General features: G+C 44.1%; 1 protein-coding gene across 3 annotated transcripts in view; it reads right to left on the bottom strand.

Annotated features, from left to right (window-relative positions):
- RAPGEF5 (Rap guanine nucleotide exchange factor 5) overlaps positions 1-21,400 on the bottom strand; it is a 229,185-nt gene that overhangs the window by 63,695 nt on the left and 144,090 nt on the right. Inside the window, exons 10-11 of one of the 3 annotated variants that reach the window (XM_026649327.2) lie at positions 21,083-21,198; positions 20,631-20,719 (exon numbers count right to left, since the gene is read on the bottom strand). In XM_026649327.2, the coding sequence (XP_026505112.1) occupies positions 20,631-20,719; positions 21,083-21,198 (205 nt within the window). Of the gene's footprint in view, positions 1-20,630; positions 20,923-21,082; positions 21,202-21,400 lie in introns of those variants that run through there. The other 2 variants (XM_029910987.1, XM_029910988.1) reach the window with 2 other exon arrangements.

The raw sequence follows: 21,400 nt of genomic DNA, 5'->3' as shown, positions 1-21,400 counted from the left end.
AGGCCCTTGATCATTCTCCTGCCCTTCTTTAAATCTCTTTGGGTTCTGCAATATCCTTTTGGAGATGGGGTGACCAATACTGTACACAGAATTCTAGGTGAGAACATAGCATTGATTTTACATAATGGCATTATAATATTTTCTGTGTTATTTTTCATCCCATCCCTCATGCATCTTAACACCTTGTTTGCTTTTTTGCCTATATCTGCACACTGAACAGGAACTGTCAACAATGATGCCCAGAACCCTTTTCCAAGTTGATACGGGTCTATGTACAGAATGAGCATCAATTTGGCCCCTTGTGTATAAAAATATTTTTTGGCAAAAAAAAAAAATGTACTGGCATGTGAACTGGGTCATGTAAACACCTTTAGTTGTTCAGGAATTACATGGCACAAGGGAAATAGCTGCTTGCTTGTATATGCACTGGTCACATTTTCAACATATGTGGCCAAATTCTGTTCTTGCACATGCAATGTTAATCTGGAATAACACTTACTTTCTTTTCTTTTTTCTTCTTTTTTTGGACTGGAGAAAAATACTAGCTGCTAATACTCATTTTGGAAATTGTTTTATGTTAATTCCAAGGGCCAAATTCTCTTCTCGTTTACTTCAGTGCAAATTCAGAGTAACTCCACATAATACCATTGTGCTGCAATAACTCATACCTGTGCTTTCACTCTTTTTTTTTTTCTAATTAGTGTTTTCATAAACCCGTTATATAACCCATTATATAAAATGTGCAAATATTCAAAAACTCTTTGGAGTTATGCCATTCCCCTCATAAATTTCATGATGAGTAAAATCTTTAGGGAAACTTAGTTTATTGAATTATGAAAATTGTAAAATTCCACGGGAAAAGTGTCATTCACTTGTAGGTCCTTATGGAACTTAACATTACATTTATTTTTCATGACAAAGACACTTAAAAGTGATGAGTATGTGTCAAATCCTGATGTCTTCATGCACTTGCTATTCCAATCAGCACTAGCTAGAGTTCTGAATGAAAAAGGGTTGAGTAAGAATGTATATCACCCTTATCTTGCAGAATTAGCAATTTTTATATCACATTTAGTGACTGAGTCTGCAGTCCTACACAGACAAAAATTCTACTGAAGTGAACGGGAGTTCTTCCTTTGCAGGAATTCAGGTTTGGATTAGTAGGGTTACCATACGTCTGGATTTTCCCGGACATGTCCGGCTTTTTGGTCCTCAAATCCCCATTCGGGAGGAATTTCCAAAAAGCCGAACATGTCCGGGAAAATAGGGAGGCATGGTAAGGGGACCGCCTCCTCCCCGGGGTTCAACTTTCCCAGCTCCCGCCGCTCTCCCCAGCGCAGCAGCAGCCGGAGCCCGGGAGAAGGCGGTTGCGAGCTGGGATGCCATCGGCCGGCACTGCTCGGCCAGGGCCGGGGCCGGGCCGGAGCCGCTCGGCTGGGGCCGGTGGGGCCTGGGGTGTTCGGCCGCTGGCCGGAACCGGGGCCCGAGCCAAGATGGGCCAGAGCGACCGGGGCTGAGGGTGCTCGGCCAGCGCCACTCGGCCAGGGCCGGAACCGGGGCCCAAGCCGAGCTGGAACGACTGGGCTGGGGGTGCTCGGCCGCTGGCTGACGGCCAGAACTGGGGCCCGAGCCAAGCCGGAGCAACCAGGGCTGGGGGTGCCCGGGTGGTGCCCCAGGGCCCGAGCCGGGCCGGAGCCGCCCCGGAGCCGCCGGGGCCAGAGCCTCTTGGCCGGCCGCCGGAGGGAGCCGCTCGGCCGGGGGGGAGGGGCTGGGCCCCGTCCCCCCGCGCCCCCCCCCCCCCCCCGCCAGTCCCAGCCCCAGCCCACCTGCTGCCTGCCTGTTTCAGGCTTCCCGCGAACATTTGATTCGCAGGAAGCAGGGGAGGGGGAGGAGCAGGGGGCGGAGCGTTCAGGGGAGGGGGTGAAGGTGGGGCGGGGACTTTGGGGAAGGGGCAGAGTTGGGGCGGGGCCGGGGTAGGGAAGGGGCGGAGTTGGGGCGGGGCTCCTTGGAGTGTCCTCTTTTTCAGGGGCTCCAATATGGTAACCTTAGGATTAGGAAAGAATTCTCAGAGGAAAGGTTAAAAATATTATTACTGTTCAGGAACTTTTTAAGCTTGCTGGTCTTTTGCAGCTACATGTGGTATATTTACAGCTGAGCAAACAGATCTTTGTGTTTCAGTAGAAATGATGCTGATTACTTACTGTTCTATAGGGAATAATCCTTTTTGCTATTTTAAATATTCACTTATTGGGTTGAAAGTAAATTAGATGAGGGCTGCAGCAAACCTTTTTAGACTTGCAGCACTTTCAAGCTTGATAGATTTTTGTCACACCTCTAACTCTCTTCCAGAAAATGAAAAAAATTATAATCATGCCTCAAGGCAGAATCTGTCAAACAGAGTTTTGGTTTAGAAAATATCATGCAATGCTCTGAAACCTTTCAGCAGTGCAAATGCATGTCCAGCAAGTTGGAGCTAGAAGTCAGTAAATTGACTGATCTACAGAAATGGAAAAACAATTTGAGAGCAATTCTTTTGCACAGTAGAAGCTTCTGGATAATTTGTAATTCCACAGTAATTTACTATATATCTACATTTGTCTCTTAATGTTAGTGGTGAATGCAGAATGCTGTTAGGGTTTGATATGGTGGGATGCTGAGCATATCCTACAAGGTGCTGAGTATTCTTAACTTCCATTGAGCTCAGCAAGTGTTGAAGGCACTCAGTATCTTGCAGGATTATGCCCTAAAATAAAATCAAACAGTCTAAAAATGCTATACCAGTATAGACACAGTATGAAGCAAAAATGAAAATTATCTTGAGAAAGAAAGGTCAGTGGAAAAAGAACATCAATGCATAATCTACTGAAAATGTATTACATTAATTACAGTAGTTATGTCATCTAACCACTGAATCATTGAGAATTCAATGCATAAAAAAATAATGAGCAAGTCATTTATTTCTGACATTAGTGAGAAGAAAAAATATCAGGGCATGATGTTAACATATACCACCAGAATATTTTTTTAATGATACAAAAATCAGAACAGGGAATAATTTATAAGGTCATCTTCAAATTATTTCTGGCATTACTTTAAAGTATAAAGAATTAATCAAACTTATTTTGTCTGGTAAAGTCAAATATCACTTTAAAGTTGCATTCCAGTTGCAGCTATCACATCTGTTGGAGCAGTTTCTTATTTTGTTTGAGCAAGAGAAAGCACTGAAACCACAGGCAGATGGCAAAAATGTCAAATTTGTCTGACTTTAATGAAGCACTAATTTTTCCAGCTAGACTTCTTTTCTGCAAGTAGGATCTGACCCCAGTGATTAATATGCAAACACAATAGTGCTTTTTGAAGTTATTGGATAAATCTACTACTTCATATAGGTTTTGAAGTATTAATGGGAAAAAAGTCTATAGTATTCATGCCGAGATACTGCCAGTATCACTTTCTATTAACTAATGTTGACTATAGCAACTTTAACACTGAAGTTTTCAGTCTATTTACAAACTTTAATTGCCATGAAACTGAGATATTTTAAAGCATGCACTAAGTAAATATACTACCATAGTTACAAAACACAGAGGGTACATAATCAGAAGAGAAGACTTGCAAAAGACTGCAATAAAACAATGTGTATCTCCACCTTTCACTGATTGGTTATAATAAGCCAACCAAGCCAGGTTTGCCTGGGGCCAAAGGTGTAATTTGACTTCAATATTTGGGGCAGGCAGCTCTAGTCAGGCCAACGGGACTGTGTACGTGTGTGTGGGGAATTCAGTGCCTGCCCAGTTTGGGAGAGCAACGCCTCCCCTGCTTCCTTCCTTCTCCCCCCCCCCCAAATTACACCTAGGCCTGGGGCAACAGGAAAGAAGACAAAAGAATGATATGGCTCCCTCTTATCTTCCCACTGTAGTCCATCTGTCTGGTGGTGCAGAAGAGATAAGGAAATGGCAATAACAGCATGGATGGATGGCTTGCCCCCACTTGTTGATCACCATGTAGAGGGGGTAAACCAGTTTCCTTACTCACCAGCCTGTCTCTATGAAAGTCATAAAAGTGAGTGCAGGGCAGCTTCTCACTCTTGCCTTGCACCCGGACTTCACTAGATCCTTGCCACCACTCTTGTCTCAAATCATTCGAAGAAAAGCAGCCATCAGCTGCATGGACTGTCCGGCCCTCATCAATGACAGCATTCCAGGTGCCACAGCCAATGCCTGAATACCATCCCACCTCTTGATTGTCACGGTCTCCTCCTCACATGGCTTCTGTTCTGAGTTGCTTGGCCACAGCAGACTTTGTTGCCTAGTACGCATAGCTCTCTCACACACACACACACACACACACACACACATTTACTCCCTTGACTGACAGCAACCCATGTAAAAGGGTTGCATAATCTGCCTCTTCTGACATTACAGCTCCAGTCATGCTGATTCACACGTGGTAGAGGATAAGGCTGCCATGCCACAAGATTTCCCGTGGCTGCTCAAGTCTTTCTTCCAAGCTCTCCCCCACATTCCCAGCCTGGTGACTCCATGAGCAACACACTGAGAAAGTTAGGCAAGCTAACAAGTAGGGGTTCAGGACTGGTCAGACAGGCTGATAATTCAATGCAGCAATCATTGTTTGTGCCATTTCCTTTTCCAATACACTGCCTGCACTCCGAGCCCTTTCTGAGGTGCTGAATGGGACTTGGCTGTTCTGCCTATACTGGGTTACTTGTTTCCAACAGGAAGCACACCCAAGTAATACAAAACAAAACACTGCAGTAAGTGCAGGCCATCTGGTGACTGGCCCCTTCCATAGTTTACCAATGTTGAATCAGGATTTCCCTTTGGGTTAGTTTAGGCTGATTTATCCCTTCTCTTACACTAAAGAAGCTTTGTCAATGACTCTGTTGTCATCCAAGGACTGCAAAACTCCAGTATTAGTCATTTGAACGGGTAAAGGTTTGTGAGGGTAGGACCCTCCTCACCAAACACAACATTAAATTTGCTTTGTTGCTTCTGCCATTTCACCCTGGGCACTTTAATTTATTAAAAGTTGTCTTTGAAGTAGCCTTTCTACTATGATAGACCCATGTGCTACTAGGACCTCAATCCTGCAAAGAATTATGCACATGCTTAACTTTATGCACTGTCATAGTGTGTAAAGTTAAGCATGTATGTAAATCTTTGTTGGATTGGGGGCCTACGTTCCCAGGAAAAACCTGCTATAGTATAGTTTGGGAAGCTGGCATCAAAAGACTCAGCTATTATTTAAATAACTATAAAGTTTTCATAAGAATACCCTGTGACATTCTATAACTTGGGGGAGCACCCTATAACCCCCATATTCCTCATTTACATATAATTGTGATATTACATATAAAGCATGCCATGTGAGGTATCATGGGAAAGGTTATGATCTGCTGAAAGCCATTGTTCCATCTAAATAGGTATATAATTAATACATATTAAATTATAAGAATTGTGTTGTATGGTTTTCACTAAAATAGGCTGTGGGTTTGGGAAGTGCCCAGATACTAACTCTCCAGAGATAACAACAAGGGAAGAGGTAACCAGTGCCCGGGTGGGTGCTGAACAGACATCACCAGCCATGGCCAGCAGAGGAGTTATAATTCAATGACTCACTCACAGGAGACAAACAGGGATATTGCTTCTCCTTGTGACTCAGCCCACCAGATCTGCCTGGATTTATGTTCTCCAAACACATGGACTAAGGGTATAAAACAGAACACATGCTTGGCCTTTGCTCCTCCCCCCATCAATTCTGCAAGCAACAAGGATGCTCAGAAGACTTAAGACTCCAACAGAGGAGACTGGCCCAGGTTTCAAGGGGGAAACCCAGGGCCGTCCTTACCCATACGGAAACTACGCAGCTGTGTAGGGCACCAGGAAATTTGGGGCACCAAATTGCCCCAAATTTCCTGGTGCCCTACGCAGCTGCGTGCTGCTCCAGTGGCCAGCCTGATCCCCCGGCCAGCTGAGCCAGCCAGGAAAGCTCTCCCCCGCGCCCACTCCACCCTTTCTCACAGCCCCCGCCCCTGCTCCGCTCCCACCCCACCTCTTCCCCAAAGCCCCCGCCCCTGCTTCACCCCCATCCTGCCTCTTCCCGCCCCACCCCACCCCTTCCCCGAACTACATCACAGGGGACTGCAGCAGGGGTCGGGCGCGCCCTGCACTCACCGGGTGACGGAAAGTGGAGCGACCCGGCCCCAGCCCACTCCACTCTGCCGGCTTGTGCTGGGGAGCAGTTTTCCCCCTATCCCCAAAGCCTGCCCCTGCCCCCCACAGACCTTGGGCTCAGCTCTCCCCCCCACCCCCCCGCAGAGGCCCAGGGCCAGCCCCTCCCACCCCCTGTGGGGGGGCTGTGTAGGGCACCACAATGTCTAGGGCTGGCCCTGGGGAAACGTGTATTATGAACTGCAATATCCAGCGGGATGAGAAAAATTGCTTAATCTAGATGTTGCCCTGTCTAATAGGGTTGAGAGTTTAGACTGCGTGCTTATATTTTATTTTATTTTATTTTGGCAACCACTCTTTTTGCCTATCACCTATAATTACTTAAAATCTATCTTTTGTAATCAATAAACTTGTTTTACTGTTTATAATTTACCAGTGAGTTTGCCTAAAGTATTTGGTAAATCTGCTCAGTGTTTGGTAAATCAAACTTTCCATTGATGAAGTGGTGAACCAATTAATAAACTTGCACTTCTTGAGCAGCGCAAGACGGTATATTCCTAAGGTCCATGGCGCAGCCCATGCGGCTCTTACTATGGCTGGGCTGCGACACTCCGCCCCCCCAGCCAGAGCCGGGTCCAAATAAGAGCTGCAGGCAGCTGTGGTGAGCCACGGACCCTCCTGCCCTGGAGGGTGGGGCGGTCACGCAGGGAAGGGACATGGGCCAGGACTACTCTCGACCCTCACATCCCAGGCAGGTGGCGGATTCACAACATGGCCCCCCACAGCTGCCCAGGCTCCCCAGCCACGGTCCAGCTGCCGGCCTGGCCATGATGGGGGGCGGGAGGGTAGGTCCTCAAGTGGACAGCCTAGGTCCATCCATTTTCAAAAAGTGGGAGGGCCATGGCCCCCTGCCCCTCCCATTGCAGTTCTCCTGTTTCTTAGTCTTTACCTGTGCTAGACACAGGAAATGGAGCAAGTAGGGAGGGAAATGTGTCTTTAAAATGCATCTCAACCTTCTAAATTCTGTCCCAGGACTGCTGTAAATTGTACTGGGTTTGTAATGGCTCTCTGTGGGCCATTATGCTGGCAAAGAACAGCTGGACCCCCCCTCCCTCCCCTACCCACCCTGACACTCCTTAAGGTAGGGGGGTTCAAAAAGGAAGTGGGGTACTTTGTGGGATTTGTTCCACCAAGTGCTTTAAGGCCCTTTACACTGATCCACATCAGAGAAGACAGTCAGTGGGAACTTCTAGTGGGAACTCAATTCTCGCCGTCTTTCTCTGGATCATGAGATCCAAGGTGACAGCTTCCTGCATAACTTAACATGTCATTGGTTTTCAGACACTTTAAAAATGTTATTAGTGATTTATTCCTCTTTGTAATTAGATTCAGTGATTAGAAGATACCACATTGAATCTTTCTAAACATCTTGTCAGCAAGGAGGAAAAATAGAGGATAAAGATATAATTACTTCTCTGCACATATCTCCAATGCTCTCAGCAAGAGATTTTTAAATAAAGGGCCAAGGACCTCCCTCCATCTCTGTACATGGTACTTCCCCCAAACCTGTGGAAACCTCTCTACAGGGCTCCAAAGGATTCCAGCACCATAGAGCTGGAGAAGGTATGGGATAGGGAAACTGGCTGGGTTTCTCCATATTCCCACGATGGAAAACAGAGTCATTACAGCCTGAGGCTCTATTAAGTTGTGCTGCTTTTTCTCTCGGTGATGTAGCCTGCCCCTCTTCCCACCACCAGGATTCTGGGAGAAGCCATGGCAGGAGGAGCCCCTGAAAGCATATGCCTTCTACCGTAGCCATGTTTCCTGGGAGTCAACACAAGTCAGCAAGAAGGGCAGAGACATGGGATGTCCACGAAGAAGCCTCTTGTCTCCTGCTTACCTTGGGGTATTTAGTGGTTAGGAGGATGGTTAACAACAACAGCCGCGAGGAAAAACTGCATTCCCCTGCCAAGACTTTATAGGAAATTCCCCGAGTTGAAATTTGCAGTTGCTTCTCTCTCACAGAAGGAAGCATTAGACTTGTGCACTTTCAGGGCTTGTCTACACAAACATTTAGTTCACGGCAAGCTAGGGTGCGAATTTACCCTGCACGAGCCTGCTGCGGACCAACTGTCCATGTGAACCCTTCTGATGCACACTAATAGTTCCTTACTGTTCTTTGATCTACTCCCTTCAAAGAGGGGCAGATCAAAGTGCACAAAGGGACTGTTAATGCATGTCAGCAGGGTCCACACCGACAATTGGCTATTGCAGAATAAATTCACACCCCAGCTTGCCACGAACTAAGTTTGTGGAGACAAGCCCTAAGACTCCTTTTTAAATAACTGGCTTTCAACAGAACTCCTTAAATATGACAGATTGCTATGTAAGTGCAGATTAATTAAGGGACACTAATCTTAGCTTGATATGCAGATATAACACTCACTGGTGCTAAAAAGAGCTATATCCTTACAAAGTGAACCTCCCACCCCCATTCCCTAAAAAGTTATTTACATATGCTCTACAAGTGGTTTTGGAAGATAAGTAGTTATAGCCTCACCCCATCCTAGAGCCAATGGCCCCAAAATTCAATACAATAGCAATGTAGAAAGTGCCACTTTGAGAAAAGTGTCTTATTTACAGGTGTAGAGACTGGAATCCGAGAAATCACAAGGACAGCATGGGTAGCAGCCATATGACTCTTCCCCCAGCAATGTGTCTCTGCCCTGTTCTGGAGGACCAGCTCTAGCGGTTAGGGGTAAGGGGGCAGTCTCCATGGTCAATCAGTCCTTTTGTACTGAGAATTACAAGATGGGTGCTATTTACTGCCCAGTGAGATGGTAGTTTGACATGGATACCTGCCTCCATGAACTCATTTCATATGGGCCATCAAATGGTCATGAACTAACACTAACAATCACAAATTGAACCAATGACCTATAAGAAAAAGGCTATGTATCTAGTTACCAGTTCCCCTTCAGAAAAAGAGTTCTTTGTTAATAACTGTGAAGCAGAAAGAGGCATGACAATGGAGGTATTTTAACTTATTAGAAAACAGGTGGGTTCTGCGGAGTTTTGAGGTACTCAAATTGTTACCTATCAATACTGCAGATCTCTTGCTGGTATATACTCAAATAGGAAGTCAGAATTTCTCTAACTGCCTATTATGTAGTTATCTTTAGAGACAGCAGGGTTTAGGTGCGGAGATGAGGTAAAGCAGTGGTCACTTTAATATTCTAAATGTTATCGTTTGCCCATAGCTAGAGAGATTTCCATTCTATTCCAGGATATTTTTTTAAAATGTTGTAAGCTTACTGTTGCTTGGAGAATGTTAATGAAGTGCACACCAGGGATTTGACTAATGCTACTTGGAGCAGGTTTTTTGCATCCAGTTTATGTCTGTGTAGTCAGTATGATGTACCGACATCCACAACAACAAACAAAATCACACAGACAAGGCTTTACATTGATCAGTGGGAGGGAGTGCCAGTTTCCAAGCACAAAGGTTTCATTATTGTGTTGACAATGGAGCTCTAAAATCACATTTAGGAAAGGGCAAAAAAGACATCAGGATTTGTCTTTCTATCTACTTAATTTTTCTGTTTATCTATTCTGTCCATTTCAGAGATCTCTGCGAGTAGATCAACAAAGACCCACAAATGCTAGGTAATAAAGAGGATGGGGGGGAGCGGAAAGAACAGCTTTGTTTGTTGAATTCAGAAAAAAAGCTCTAAGGGCAGGAAAAGGAGGGATAATGGAATTTGGAGGAGGTGGGGCATAAAGAAAAAGAAATAGAATTAAGAAGGTCAATAAAAAGCCACAATGGCTTCATTTAAAAGGCACATATCATTCCCCATGTGAGCAGTATGACCTCTTGGTGTTTATATCTCTAATTTTAGCAATTTGCAGCTCTATCAAGGTTCAAGTTCAAACGAAAGAATAAAATCACAATTTGGTTCAAAATGCTGTCACAGCAAAACATCAGCAAATTATTGTAATTAATAGTCAACAAAATGAGATCAATCAATGGCCCTTCTTGTCTACATTGATTTTTGCACCATTTACTTTGCCCCAAAATTTCTCTGGCTGCATCCCCTTAACATGACTTTTGAACTGCAGAGACAGGATACTGAGTTTACTTTGGAAAGATGTGACAGATATTTCTGAACTGAGAGAAGGTCATCTTATGACTTCAGTGACACTCCACTGACTGCGATTGGAGCTGTTGTCACAATCACAAGTCAAGCAGCTATTTTTCCACCTTGTCTAAAAAAAAAAAATTAAAAACGAGATATGCAATTTATTTTGTTTCAGTAGCTGATGTTATTCCAAATCTTTCCTTTTGCTAGAACTAGTAACACTCAAAAAGGTTGGTGACACTGAGCATGCGATGCTTTGGACTCCCTGATTTCAAAAGGCACTATTTCTGGCTGTCAAAGTAGCTCAACTCTGCTCTCATTCAAGTCAGTGGCAAAACTCATACTGATTTCAGTGATATGGGTCTGGGCCCTAAATGCACAACTTATAGCATCTCCTGAGAGATGCTGAGCACCCCAAAGTAGTGCTTAGCCCCCTTGAGGATCAAGTCTCTGCTCCTAGAGCATGCATTGTGAACATACGTAGGTTTCCGATGGCCTTCTAATTCACAAAGCTTTTGCACTGGGCCAAAAGCATCTTGCTCAAATATTTCCTTTTTTCAGAAACATCTGAAGTTTCATAAAAGTGTTCCCATTAGAACCATCCAAAATTAAACACAGTGTCTGAATTCTCTGGTCTGTACCATCTGCCTAATTTCAATTTAAACTGGCTAGAGATTCCACAGGAGAATTATCCCCTTCGTAGGAGAAATATCTGCTTGTGTTGCTGCGTCCTATGTCAGCTGCCCCCTCAATTAGAGAGAGGAAGTGGCATGTCAGGGGACAGTGCATAATGGAGCTGAGCTCTATTACAGCTGATGCTCAGCTGGTATAAGCTCTGAAGTGCATGCTAGTGGTGAAAGTTAGAAAGTAGCAATGGGCCCTGCTAGCTTCCACTGGGGCCAGGTAGTGGAGGATCAGGACCGGTTCCCTATGGCCACCACTCTACAGCGTCCAAGCTGGATGTTTTAAATTAAAGTCTGTTTCTCTTGCATTAGTTTACATAAGCCATAGTAGGGCTTTTGTAGGCAATGCTGTATTTGTACACTTGTTTCAGAGTGTGCTGCAGCAGAGGTGTTTAGTGTTGAAGAGCAATTCGAAATTTTGCAGTTACTTTTGGGGGATCCTAAAGAAACTGTAAAAGGTCTAACTACTCATTTGCAAATTACACATACAGAATTAACCTCAAACTCCATTTTAATCAATAATCACAAAAACTATTTGTGAGCAGCTGGGGGTTTTGTGAGGAGAGAGGGAAAATTGTTGGTTTGTTTTTGTTTTTTTACTTCTTTTTATGTTAGTTTCAGCATAAGGTCTTAGTGTAGAAAGGCTAAAGTGAGGGCTGGAAAAGAAAGCAATTGCACCAGTACAGTATCCACAAAGATATCACAAAGATCAGTAATAATAGACTGCAAGATGCAGATCTGTTAACGTAACTGTGAATTATAGTTTGGCTGTAATCAAAAACAACGCTGCTCCTAATCACAAAAGGCGAGGATTTTGGCTTCTATATAGTACAAAACTGAACTGTGGCCTCCTAATGAGGAATTGCTGAGGAAAGGGTGGAGAGCATTAATAGCAGGGGAGAAAATTTAGTTTATAGAAAATCTTTGTAGAACAGACTTGTTTCAGGTTTTTAATGAACATACTATAACTTAGTGCAGATCCTTATTCTGTGAGTGAGTCCTTCCTTCACATGCTGTGGGTGGGTAATGAATGTGCTCTTTTTCATTTCTCAGAAAACTCTAATCTCACAAAAAAATCATTGTACTATAGCAACTCTGAACCCAGACTACACTGGAAACATTGGAATTCCCTGAGTACAGTGCATGGGCTGTATTCTCTGAAAAACATTCAGTATTTCATGATATAGTTTTGTGTGTTTTCAGCATACTTATGTAACTCCAACTCCACACTCCCCCCACAATCACAAACTTATTTTCTAATTAACCTCTAAGAAGGCACAATTCTCATGTTATATAACATTACAGGGAGGCCTTAGGAAGAAACTCTATGTTCTTTTATATGAAATGACTTCCTACTAAATAGCTATGGCAAAAGGTGCTAAAGTCATGCATGTTCTATGAGTCAATGTACACTCACCCTCTTTTGCCCCAATGGGCCATCAACCTTCCTAGGGTTCCTTTGCGTTGTACAGGAGCAACACAAAAGGAGAACTGATGAGCAGGCTTTGCTTTTCAAGACCATGCACCCCTGGGTGAATACCTTCAGACAGGTGGTTTCTCAGGTAAAAAGCCCAGAGGATAAGGAAGGAAAGGGAAACAACACTGTTTTAGCAGTTAGATTGGAGTGAGAGTCAAAGACAACAGAGGCCCAGGCAGGGTCGGCTCCAGGCACCAGCCTGGCAAGCAGGTCCTTGGGGCGGCCACTCCGGAGCGGGACGGCACGTCCAGCTATTCGGCGGCAATTCGGCGGACAGTCCCTCACTCCCGCTCAGAGCGAAGGACCTCCCGCCAAATTGCCGCCGCAGATCGCGATCGCGGCTTTTTTTTGGCTGCTTGGGGCAGCCAAAACCCTGGAGCCGGCCCTGGGCCCAAGAGAGCTGCCTCTTGGTAAAGTGCAGTGGTGCAAAGATTGGCTGAGGACACTAAAAAAGGGAATTGTCAGTGTGCTGTTTGTGACCTCTTCCATTCAAGGAACAAGACTTGTGTACATTCTGCACATAAAAGAATTGCACCAAGAATTACTCTGCTGTGTCTCCCAATTTCGGCTCTAACAGCAAACTGAGTCGCAAGGCCACAGAATCTGCTGTTAGTCAAGAAAGGGGCAACTATATGTTTTTCCCAAGTAGGATTGATAGCATTGAATCCACTGTATGTATTACGGATGTGTAATGTGATATGTAATGCATCATTATTGGTTTAGGAGCAAAATCCAGACCCAAGTATAAGGAATTGTAAATTACATAACAGTAAGTGGGAGGAAAGGGATTAAGGGAATATAAGTAAGTACAGAGAGCCTCAAACCCCTCTCACACAGGTTTTACACTGATCCAGTGAGAGGAGAACCAGGCCTCGAGGGGCACACAGAAGGTAAAATGTACACTTCTGATTTACCTCAGAGTTTGGCCATATATTTTTGTTTTACTTTCTTAAGGCCCAATACACCTCTACCCCGATACAACACCGTCCTCGGGAGCCAAAAAAATCTTACCGCATTATAGGTGAAACCACATTATATCGAACTTGCTTTGATCCACTGGAGCGTGCAGCCCCGCCCCCCTGGAGTGCTGCTTTGCCACGTTATATCCGAATTCGTGTTATATCGGGTCACGTTATATCAGGGTAGAGGTGTATTTGGTGGTTCTTCCTTGTATTCATCAGTAGAGCCCCCCAGAGGACGAAAATTCCATTTTGTGGCCACTTCTGAGGTTTTGACATTTGTTTTCATTTCATATTGGAATATATTATTGAAAGAGCATATTTAGCTGAAATTTCATCTAGCCAAAAATGTTCAAACCAGCTCTACTGAACAGGAAACATAATGCATGTCTGTGTGGATTACTGCAATGTGCTGCATATAGGGCTCTATAAGGGGCTGATCTGTGGCCTGCAGCTAGTGTAGAATGTGGCCATGAGAATTAAGCTGGGGGTAGCAGAAGAGAATCTGCCTATCCACCACTTTGCCCCTCTGAACCAGCAGCTGGTGTACGAACTAAATCCAAATCCTTCATTGTAATTTTTCAAAGCCATAAATGGACTTTATCCTACTGATATATTTGAGCTTTTAACTCCATATATTCCATTTCAGGAAGAATACCGGAGGTCCAAAGATTGTGCAAAACTGCAACTTGTATCTTTGCTCCACTGTCTTGTGTCTAGGGAAGGTCCTAAACCCTTAAACTAAGGAGTGCCATGGGCCTATTTAAAAAACTATCTGAGTTTACTTTTTGGAAAGGTAAGTGGCATGGCATATTGATTAGATTGTAATCATTGTATCTATTTGATCTTACCAGTTCTGAGGAAATAATAAGAAGAAGAATCGGGAAGGCAAACGCTGCATTTGGAAGACACAAACATCTGGCAACTCAAAAACACCTCCCTCAAGACAAAACTGAATGTGTACAAAGCAATTGTTATCACCATCACATATAGCAATGAGACATGGCAACTGACCAAGAAAGATACGCAAAAGCTGAATGCATTCCATCACAAATGTCTGAGAAGAATATTGGGAACAACATATAGAGACAGGAAGATGAATGAAGAAGTCAGAAAAATTACTGGACAAGGCACCCTCTCACAAATAATCTACAAAAGAAGACATCAGTGGCTGGGACATGTGCGGAGAATGGAAAAAGAATGCTTACCAAAACACCGCCCTGGAATGGAAACCAGAAAACGCAAGAAGAAAAAGAGGAATAACATGGACATGAACAGTTCTGAATGACATCAAGCACCTCAACATGAAATGGGAAGATTTAGCGAGGAGGACAGTTGATAGGCAAGGATGGCAAATGTGGGTAGCCCAATGTACAGCAAAGCACGGAATGGACTAAGGTCTAAGGTCTAACGTTTTAAATAGTCTATGCAGTGTTTTTGTGAGCCATTTACAATACTACTGCAGCTAGGCATAAACAAACACAAACACACAACTATAGAGCTGACCCTTCTGAAGGCTGCCAATTGCCCTCTTAACATGGCAAGAGTTGGCAATTAGTATGGGTAAAGGAATTCATTACAATGGGGAAAAATTGAGGGGAGAATAGGAATGATGTACTATTATTGCCTAATGACATATTGTAGGTTGCTTTTCTTCTTTGGCAAATCTGACTCTCAGAAGTCCCAAGTACAGGGGGCCTATCATCTCCCAACTAAACAACTCTGACACAATTGGCAGGAAACACAGTTTCCTCTCCACTTTTCCATCAAAGGGATTGGGGTTTGTCTTCTACTCCAAGGAAAGCAGAAGGGGGTTTGAACCCCTACAATCACTCTCAGTTCTCTCCAACTCCTTGGTAGCATGGCTTATTCCATCATCAGCCACTGCCCCAGAAGTCCCCACAGGGAGCCACAGTATGGAGTAAAACAGCAAGTAAGATCCATGGATTTGGGGTGAGGTACGGTGGAGACAAGGTAGGGTGGAACAGCAGCTGTTCTCCTAACGCTGGCCCTCTGATCTTGGGCCTATATCCCAGAAAGAGCCCAGTCCTTGCAGGGATCCTGTTGGAGCAGCTTCAGCAGGCCCAGGGGAAAGAAGTAAATGATGCTGTGGAGGTGGCACTGCCCTCTTCTGAGCCTTTCCCTCCCTACATCCATAAGGATTTTATCCTTTCTGGCAGACAAGCAGATAGGACAATTGGGTCCATACTATGGAAATTTAGTTTGCACGGTGGGTTTTACTTCTAGACCGGGGTGGGCAAACTTTTTGGCTCGAGGGCCACATCTTGGTATGGAAATTGTATGGCGGGCCATGAATGCTCACAAAATTGGGGGTTGTGGTGCGGGAGGGGGTGAGGGCTTCGGCTGGGGGTGCAGGCTCTAGGGTGGGGCCAGAAATGAGGAGTTCAGGGTGTAGAAGGGGGCTCCAGGCTGGGGAAAGAGGGAGGGGTGCAGGGAGGGGAGGGAGGGCTCCGGCCAGGGGTGCAGGCTCTGAGGTGGGTCTAGGTATGAGGGGTTGCGGGTGCAGGAGGGTGCTCCAGGCTGGAACTGAGGGGTTCGGAGGGCAGAAGGGAGATCAGGGCTGCGGCAGGGGGTTGGGGCACGGGAGGGGGCCAGGTGTGCAGACTCCAGGCGGCACTTACCTCAAGCAGCTCCTGGAAGCAGCGGCATGTCCCCACTCTGGCTCCTACACGGAGACGGAGCCAGGCAGCTCTGCGCACTGCCCCGTCCACAGGCACCGTCCCTGCAGCTCCCATTGGCCTTGGTTCCCAGCCAATGGGAGCTGCAGGGGCGGCGGTTGGGGGAGGGACAGCGTACAGCGGAGCCCCCTGGCTACCCGTATGTGTAGGAGCTGGAGAGGGAATGTGGCGCTGTTTCCAGAAGCCACAGCACACACAGAGTGGGGCAAGCCCCCGACCCTGCTCCCCGGCTGGAGCACCAGAGCAGGGCAAGCCCCCAACTCCGCTCCCCAGTAGGACCTCGAGGGCCAGGTTAAAACTCTGAAGGGCCAGATGCGACCCCCGGGCCGTAGTTTGCCCACCCCTCTTCTAGACTCTGGAACCAGTGTATTTCCTTTATGAATGTCATGGTACATTGTACTTAGCACAATTTTTAAAAGTGTGGCAGTTTTGCACTACCCCGTCACTCAAACTTCATCAGGTGCAGTAATTATGCTATACCATCAAATTTATAACATCAGGATATTAACAGGTGAGCTGCACTACTAAAGTATACATGAAGGTAACATGGTAGCAGTAATGCACGTTTAATGCAAGGTTACCATTTAGTTATACAAACTACAAACTTGTGGTTAGTCATTATGGTCCCCAATCATGCTTTCCTTGCCCACCCCAAACTCCCACAGACATCAATAGGAGTTATGGAAACTCAAGGAACACAGGACTGAGCCCCTTCTGTAATAGATCACCGGTGGTATAAGAGCTTCAGATGGAAAAATTAAACATCTTAAAGAAAAAAGAAAAAAACATTTCTTTGGCTTCCTATATTTCTTCCTTTTCTCTAGCAGTACCAAGCAGACTTCTGTGACTGGGGTGGGGGAATACTCTCCCTGCAATTGTCTTGCCTGTGAAACTAGCTAGCTTTATTCAGTTTAAATCCCCTCAAGTAGATTATTCTATTAATTCTGTAGCTTCGGCTGACCCAATAACTTAAAAACCACCAGTACTTTACTGGCTAAAGGTCCTGTAAAATTTTAACCTTGAGCCTAGCATTGAAATTTATTTGCAAACAACTCATCTTGGCTATTGTAACATATTCTATTACAGTCTATTTTTTTAAAAAATTCTGTTATAATATTTAATTTTCTTCTCTCCAGCTTTTAGAGATCAGAAAACATACATTCACACTCTATATAAGTGAAGTATCAGAGGGGTAGCCGTGTTAGTCTGAATCTGTAAAAAGCAACAGAGGGTCCTGTGGCACCTTTAAGACTAACAGAAGTATTGGGAGCATAAGCTTTCGTGGGTAAGAACCTCACTTCTTCAGATGCAAGTGATATATAAGTGAAGGAAATTAGTGGGTTTTTAGGGTTAGAGGGCATTAATACTGGAGCTTATCTTTCTCAACAACTAAAAACATTATTATATTACATGCTCTACTGCATGTTAACTCTGCTAAACTCTTATTCCTCCCTATGAATATGAAAATAAAAACGAAATTGTCATTTATTTTGCTCTTTTACTTTACCAAGTTCCCCCACAGAGTTTTGGGGGAAGTTTCCAAAGTCTCTCAAAATATCAACTGAAAGTATTTCTATGTAAAGGACTGTTAGCTGATACCAATAGTAGGCTCTTATCCTCTCTGTGGCCCAAGTGCTAGAGAAAGAAATGATCACATATGTTAGGGCAGTGTATTACTTTCTCGCTCTCTCAGACGAAATTATCCTGATTTTGTGACGTCCACTGGAGTGCAAATTCTCTCACATCAGTTACAGATCAGTGCCAAAGAGCCAGTCATACTGAACAATCAACCATAACAATATTCTTTGTGGTTTCAAAAAACAAATGGGGACCTGCCAGCCATCTTGGACTATTAAGTAAAGGGCACATCGCTATGCCTTCAGCTCTCTGGAAAGGTGGATTGTATATACCCAATTGCTGTCAGTTAAAGCATGATTGTACCATCTTACAAAGGTAATGGTTCAAATGACTCAGGACGTCATTACTTTGCAACATAACAGTGTCATTGCTGAATGTATGTTGGTGGAATACGTTAAAAGAGTGTCCCTAATAACCGGTAGAAGTAGCTTCAAGGCAAACAGAGGAACCACTAGCTCTGTGGTCCACTGAGGATATGTCTACACTGCAATGAGAAACCCGTATATTGCCCATGCCAGCTGACTCGGGCTTGTAGGGCAATTTCATTGCAGCGTAAACTTCCAGGCTCGGGCTGGATCCCAGACTCTAGGACCCTGCAAGGTGGGAGGGTCCCAGAGCTCAGGCTCTAGCCTGAACCCAGAAGTCTACACTGCATTGAAACAGCCCCCACCGCCCGAGGCTTTGCTGTGTAGGCATTTGCATAGGTCCTGTAGGTGCTACCACAAAGATGTGCAGCCAACACCCCACATTTTCACACCAAATGTTTGTGGTTAGGAAGTAAGTGGTTCTACAGTGGACTTACATGAATTTTGACAGGTGACTCCATTGTGCCTTCATTTGAAAATGTAGCACCTAAAGTCAATTTTTTAAAGATAAGCCCCATATTACTGTATAACTAAAAGGAAAACAATAATAGCACAGGTGTTGTCATGTAACTGCAGGTCAACTGGTCATGGTTTAGGGCCAGCCATTTCATTGTTTTTATGGAAAACTGAATCCATCGTCAGACTCTAAATTCTTGTTTTCTGAACAGTACCCAGCTTCTACTGACCACACTGCAGAGCTGAGACATTCAACCTAAAAGGATATATCATCATCTCCTTACAGCCAGTCAAGCCAGAGCAGCTGAGCTGGGACCCCCATGGAAAAAAATAAGCAGGGAGGTAAAACAGATGTAATAAAAAGTCAAGATATACTAGATATCTGATTTAGCCAAGCCAGCAATTCTTTGTACTTAAAAAATAATGCAGAACATTACTGAAGACCTCAACATTCTCCAGTACGATTATGAGGTTATAAACAAAACTAACAGCAGTTTATAGGAGTGACCAACTAATCTCCCCAAATCTACATATGCTAATATGTATAAGTGAACTTTTCCCTGATCTGAATTACTCTGCCATCAATATCCTTTCATGAACCACTTCTGTAATTCAGCCTGGGAATTGGTACAAGTAAATTTATACACAGCACTATTATATTATACCTGAGGAAACAGAACAGTCAGACAGTGGTGCTTTCTCTGCACAAAATATTAATCTCTAGGCAGACAGAAGCAGCACAGGGAACATCATAATAATCAGACAGTTTGCATTTCTTTTGGATTATTCTCTGTGTAAATTATGCATCATTGGTAAGAAAATAAATTCTGTCCAACAATAAACTACTGACTTGTTCTGAGAATGGACACTAAGATTCCTATGCGAGTCACAGATGTTATTTATACTTTTTGTCACTTTAATCCTTTTAAACATGTTTATTCTTAGTAATCTCATTTGTAGTGGGGCATATACACAAGCATTGAGAATGTGCAGTTTAACTCCATTGGGAACAATAAAAAATATCAACTCCATTTCCAGCCAGCTACATTTCACAGCCCTTCAGCAGCATTTTGAAACTCTGAAGGGTTGATCTTGTGCTGACACTTTACAGTTTTAGTGAACGTAGTTATGCTGGTGAATAGATTTCAGGTTGTAGGAACTCCTGATAAACTACCACAGGAGCTCTGGTGACAGAAACTGTGCGTTTAGCCAGGAGACCAAGCTGAAAAATACACTACATGTCAAGTAGCCTGATCAATATAATAATTTGCTCCAGGCTGGAACAAATTACAGTCTCTAGTTGAAGACCCACAAGTACTACATTCTCTTATATACTATATCTTGTGCTTTGAAGGAAGTTTGTAAGACTTTTTATGAAGCAACAGATATGCCAAACGTGCTTTGATGGTGGCAAAATTTGTATTTAGTTAAAAGATTGAACTGCTACATAAACTGTGAATCAAGTTGTCTGATCAATATAATAGCTGCAGGCTACAAAGAATTAGTGTCTCTGGTTGAAGAGACAAGTACTGTATAATAGACACTGCAGCTTGTGCAATGTAGGCAACAATGTAAAGCCATTTATGAAAAAAGCAGAAGTTGCTGCAAAGCGTGTAGCTGCTGAATAATTTCATTAAATTGTTGACACTTCTGCCCAGAGGCTATGTGCCTCAGTTCAACACATTCTTATTGTCGGGTTCTCACGTTTCCTCCCTGTACCAAGGCAGTGACATTAGTCAGCTGGCTTTCAACAAGGACTAGTGAGAATTTCAGAGGGAACAAAACCAAAACACAAAACCCCACTGGCCTGGATTTGATTTCCTTTTGATAAACATAGCTAAGATGTCACCTGACAGATCCAGCATGCGAGTTTAAATACAGCACTTAGAACCCTTAACAGCAGAGGTCATTATATGCACTATTACATGCCAGCTTGTCAGCCAAATGTGCAGACAGTATCACAAACAGTAACAGAGGACACAGAAAGCTGTGTTTTAGGAACAGAATCCAATTTGTACCTTACCTGTCTCTTTGTCTTGGACTGCTTCTAGGTGCAAGTCATTCAGAAGGTGCTCCAAAATCTTCTCTGGAGTCCCCGATACCACCACATATCTATCAGAAAGCAGAGAGTCCACAGAGTCATCCTCAACTGAAGACTGTGAGCGGCTACTCCATTCATCCTCCTCATCCTCTTCATCAATATATTTAAAATAAGGCACATCAAATGTAGGCAAGGGAAGCTCCCTGCCTAGCAAGGCAGCAGAATCCTTCCTGTCTAAATGAGGGTCAAAGATCCTCAGCCTGGAACTTCCCATAGTGTAGAGTTAATAACAAAGACATTCCCTAAATGCTACAATATCTTGCCATCTTATTTCTCTTGCTGGTAACTGAGTCCATCTGGCTGCTGAAAGCTCTGCAGTCAGCTTGTGTGTGCGTGTCTCTCTCTCTCTGAGCGCCCAAGGAAAAAACTCTTACCTCCAATCATTCTCGGCACTCCCTGATGTGGGGGCTGGGCTATGTGACAACACTTTCCTAAGCACCAGAACATCTTGGTCTTGTTCCTTCACTTGAATAGTAGATACTTCATCATTCTGCTTTAATTTGGAGGGGGAGGAGGGAATAACAGAAAAAGAAAGTGGTAAATTCTCATGGGATTTGGAAAAAATTGAGGGAGCTGATTAGAGCTACATTTTCTCCCTATGGAAGCTGGTACACACTGCAATTTCTGTCCATAATTTATACTCCAAAGCTTCACAATGCATCAGGCATCTGGGCAGATCTCTTGCTTGCCTT

This window comes from Terrapene carolina, unplaced genomic scaffold (assembly GCF_002925995.2).
Source record: "Terrapene carolina triunguis isolate 2854851 unplaced genomic scaffold, T_m_triunguis-2.0 Scaffold84, whole genome shotgun sequence".
Lineage (NCBI taxonomy): Eukaryota > Metazoa > Chordata > Testudines > Emydidae > Terrapene > Terrapene triunguis.
This window is presented reverse-complemented; position numbering and strand designations above follow the sequence as displayed.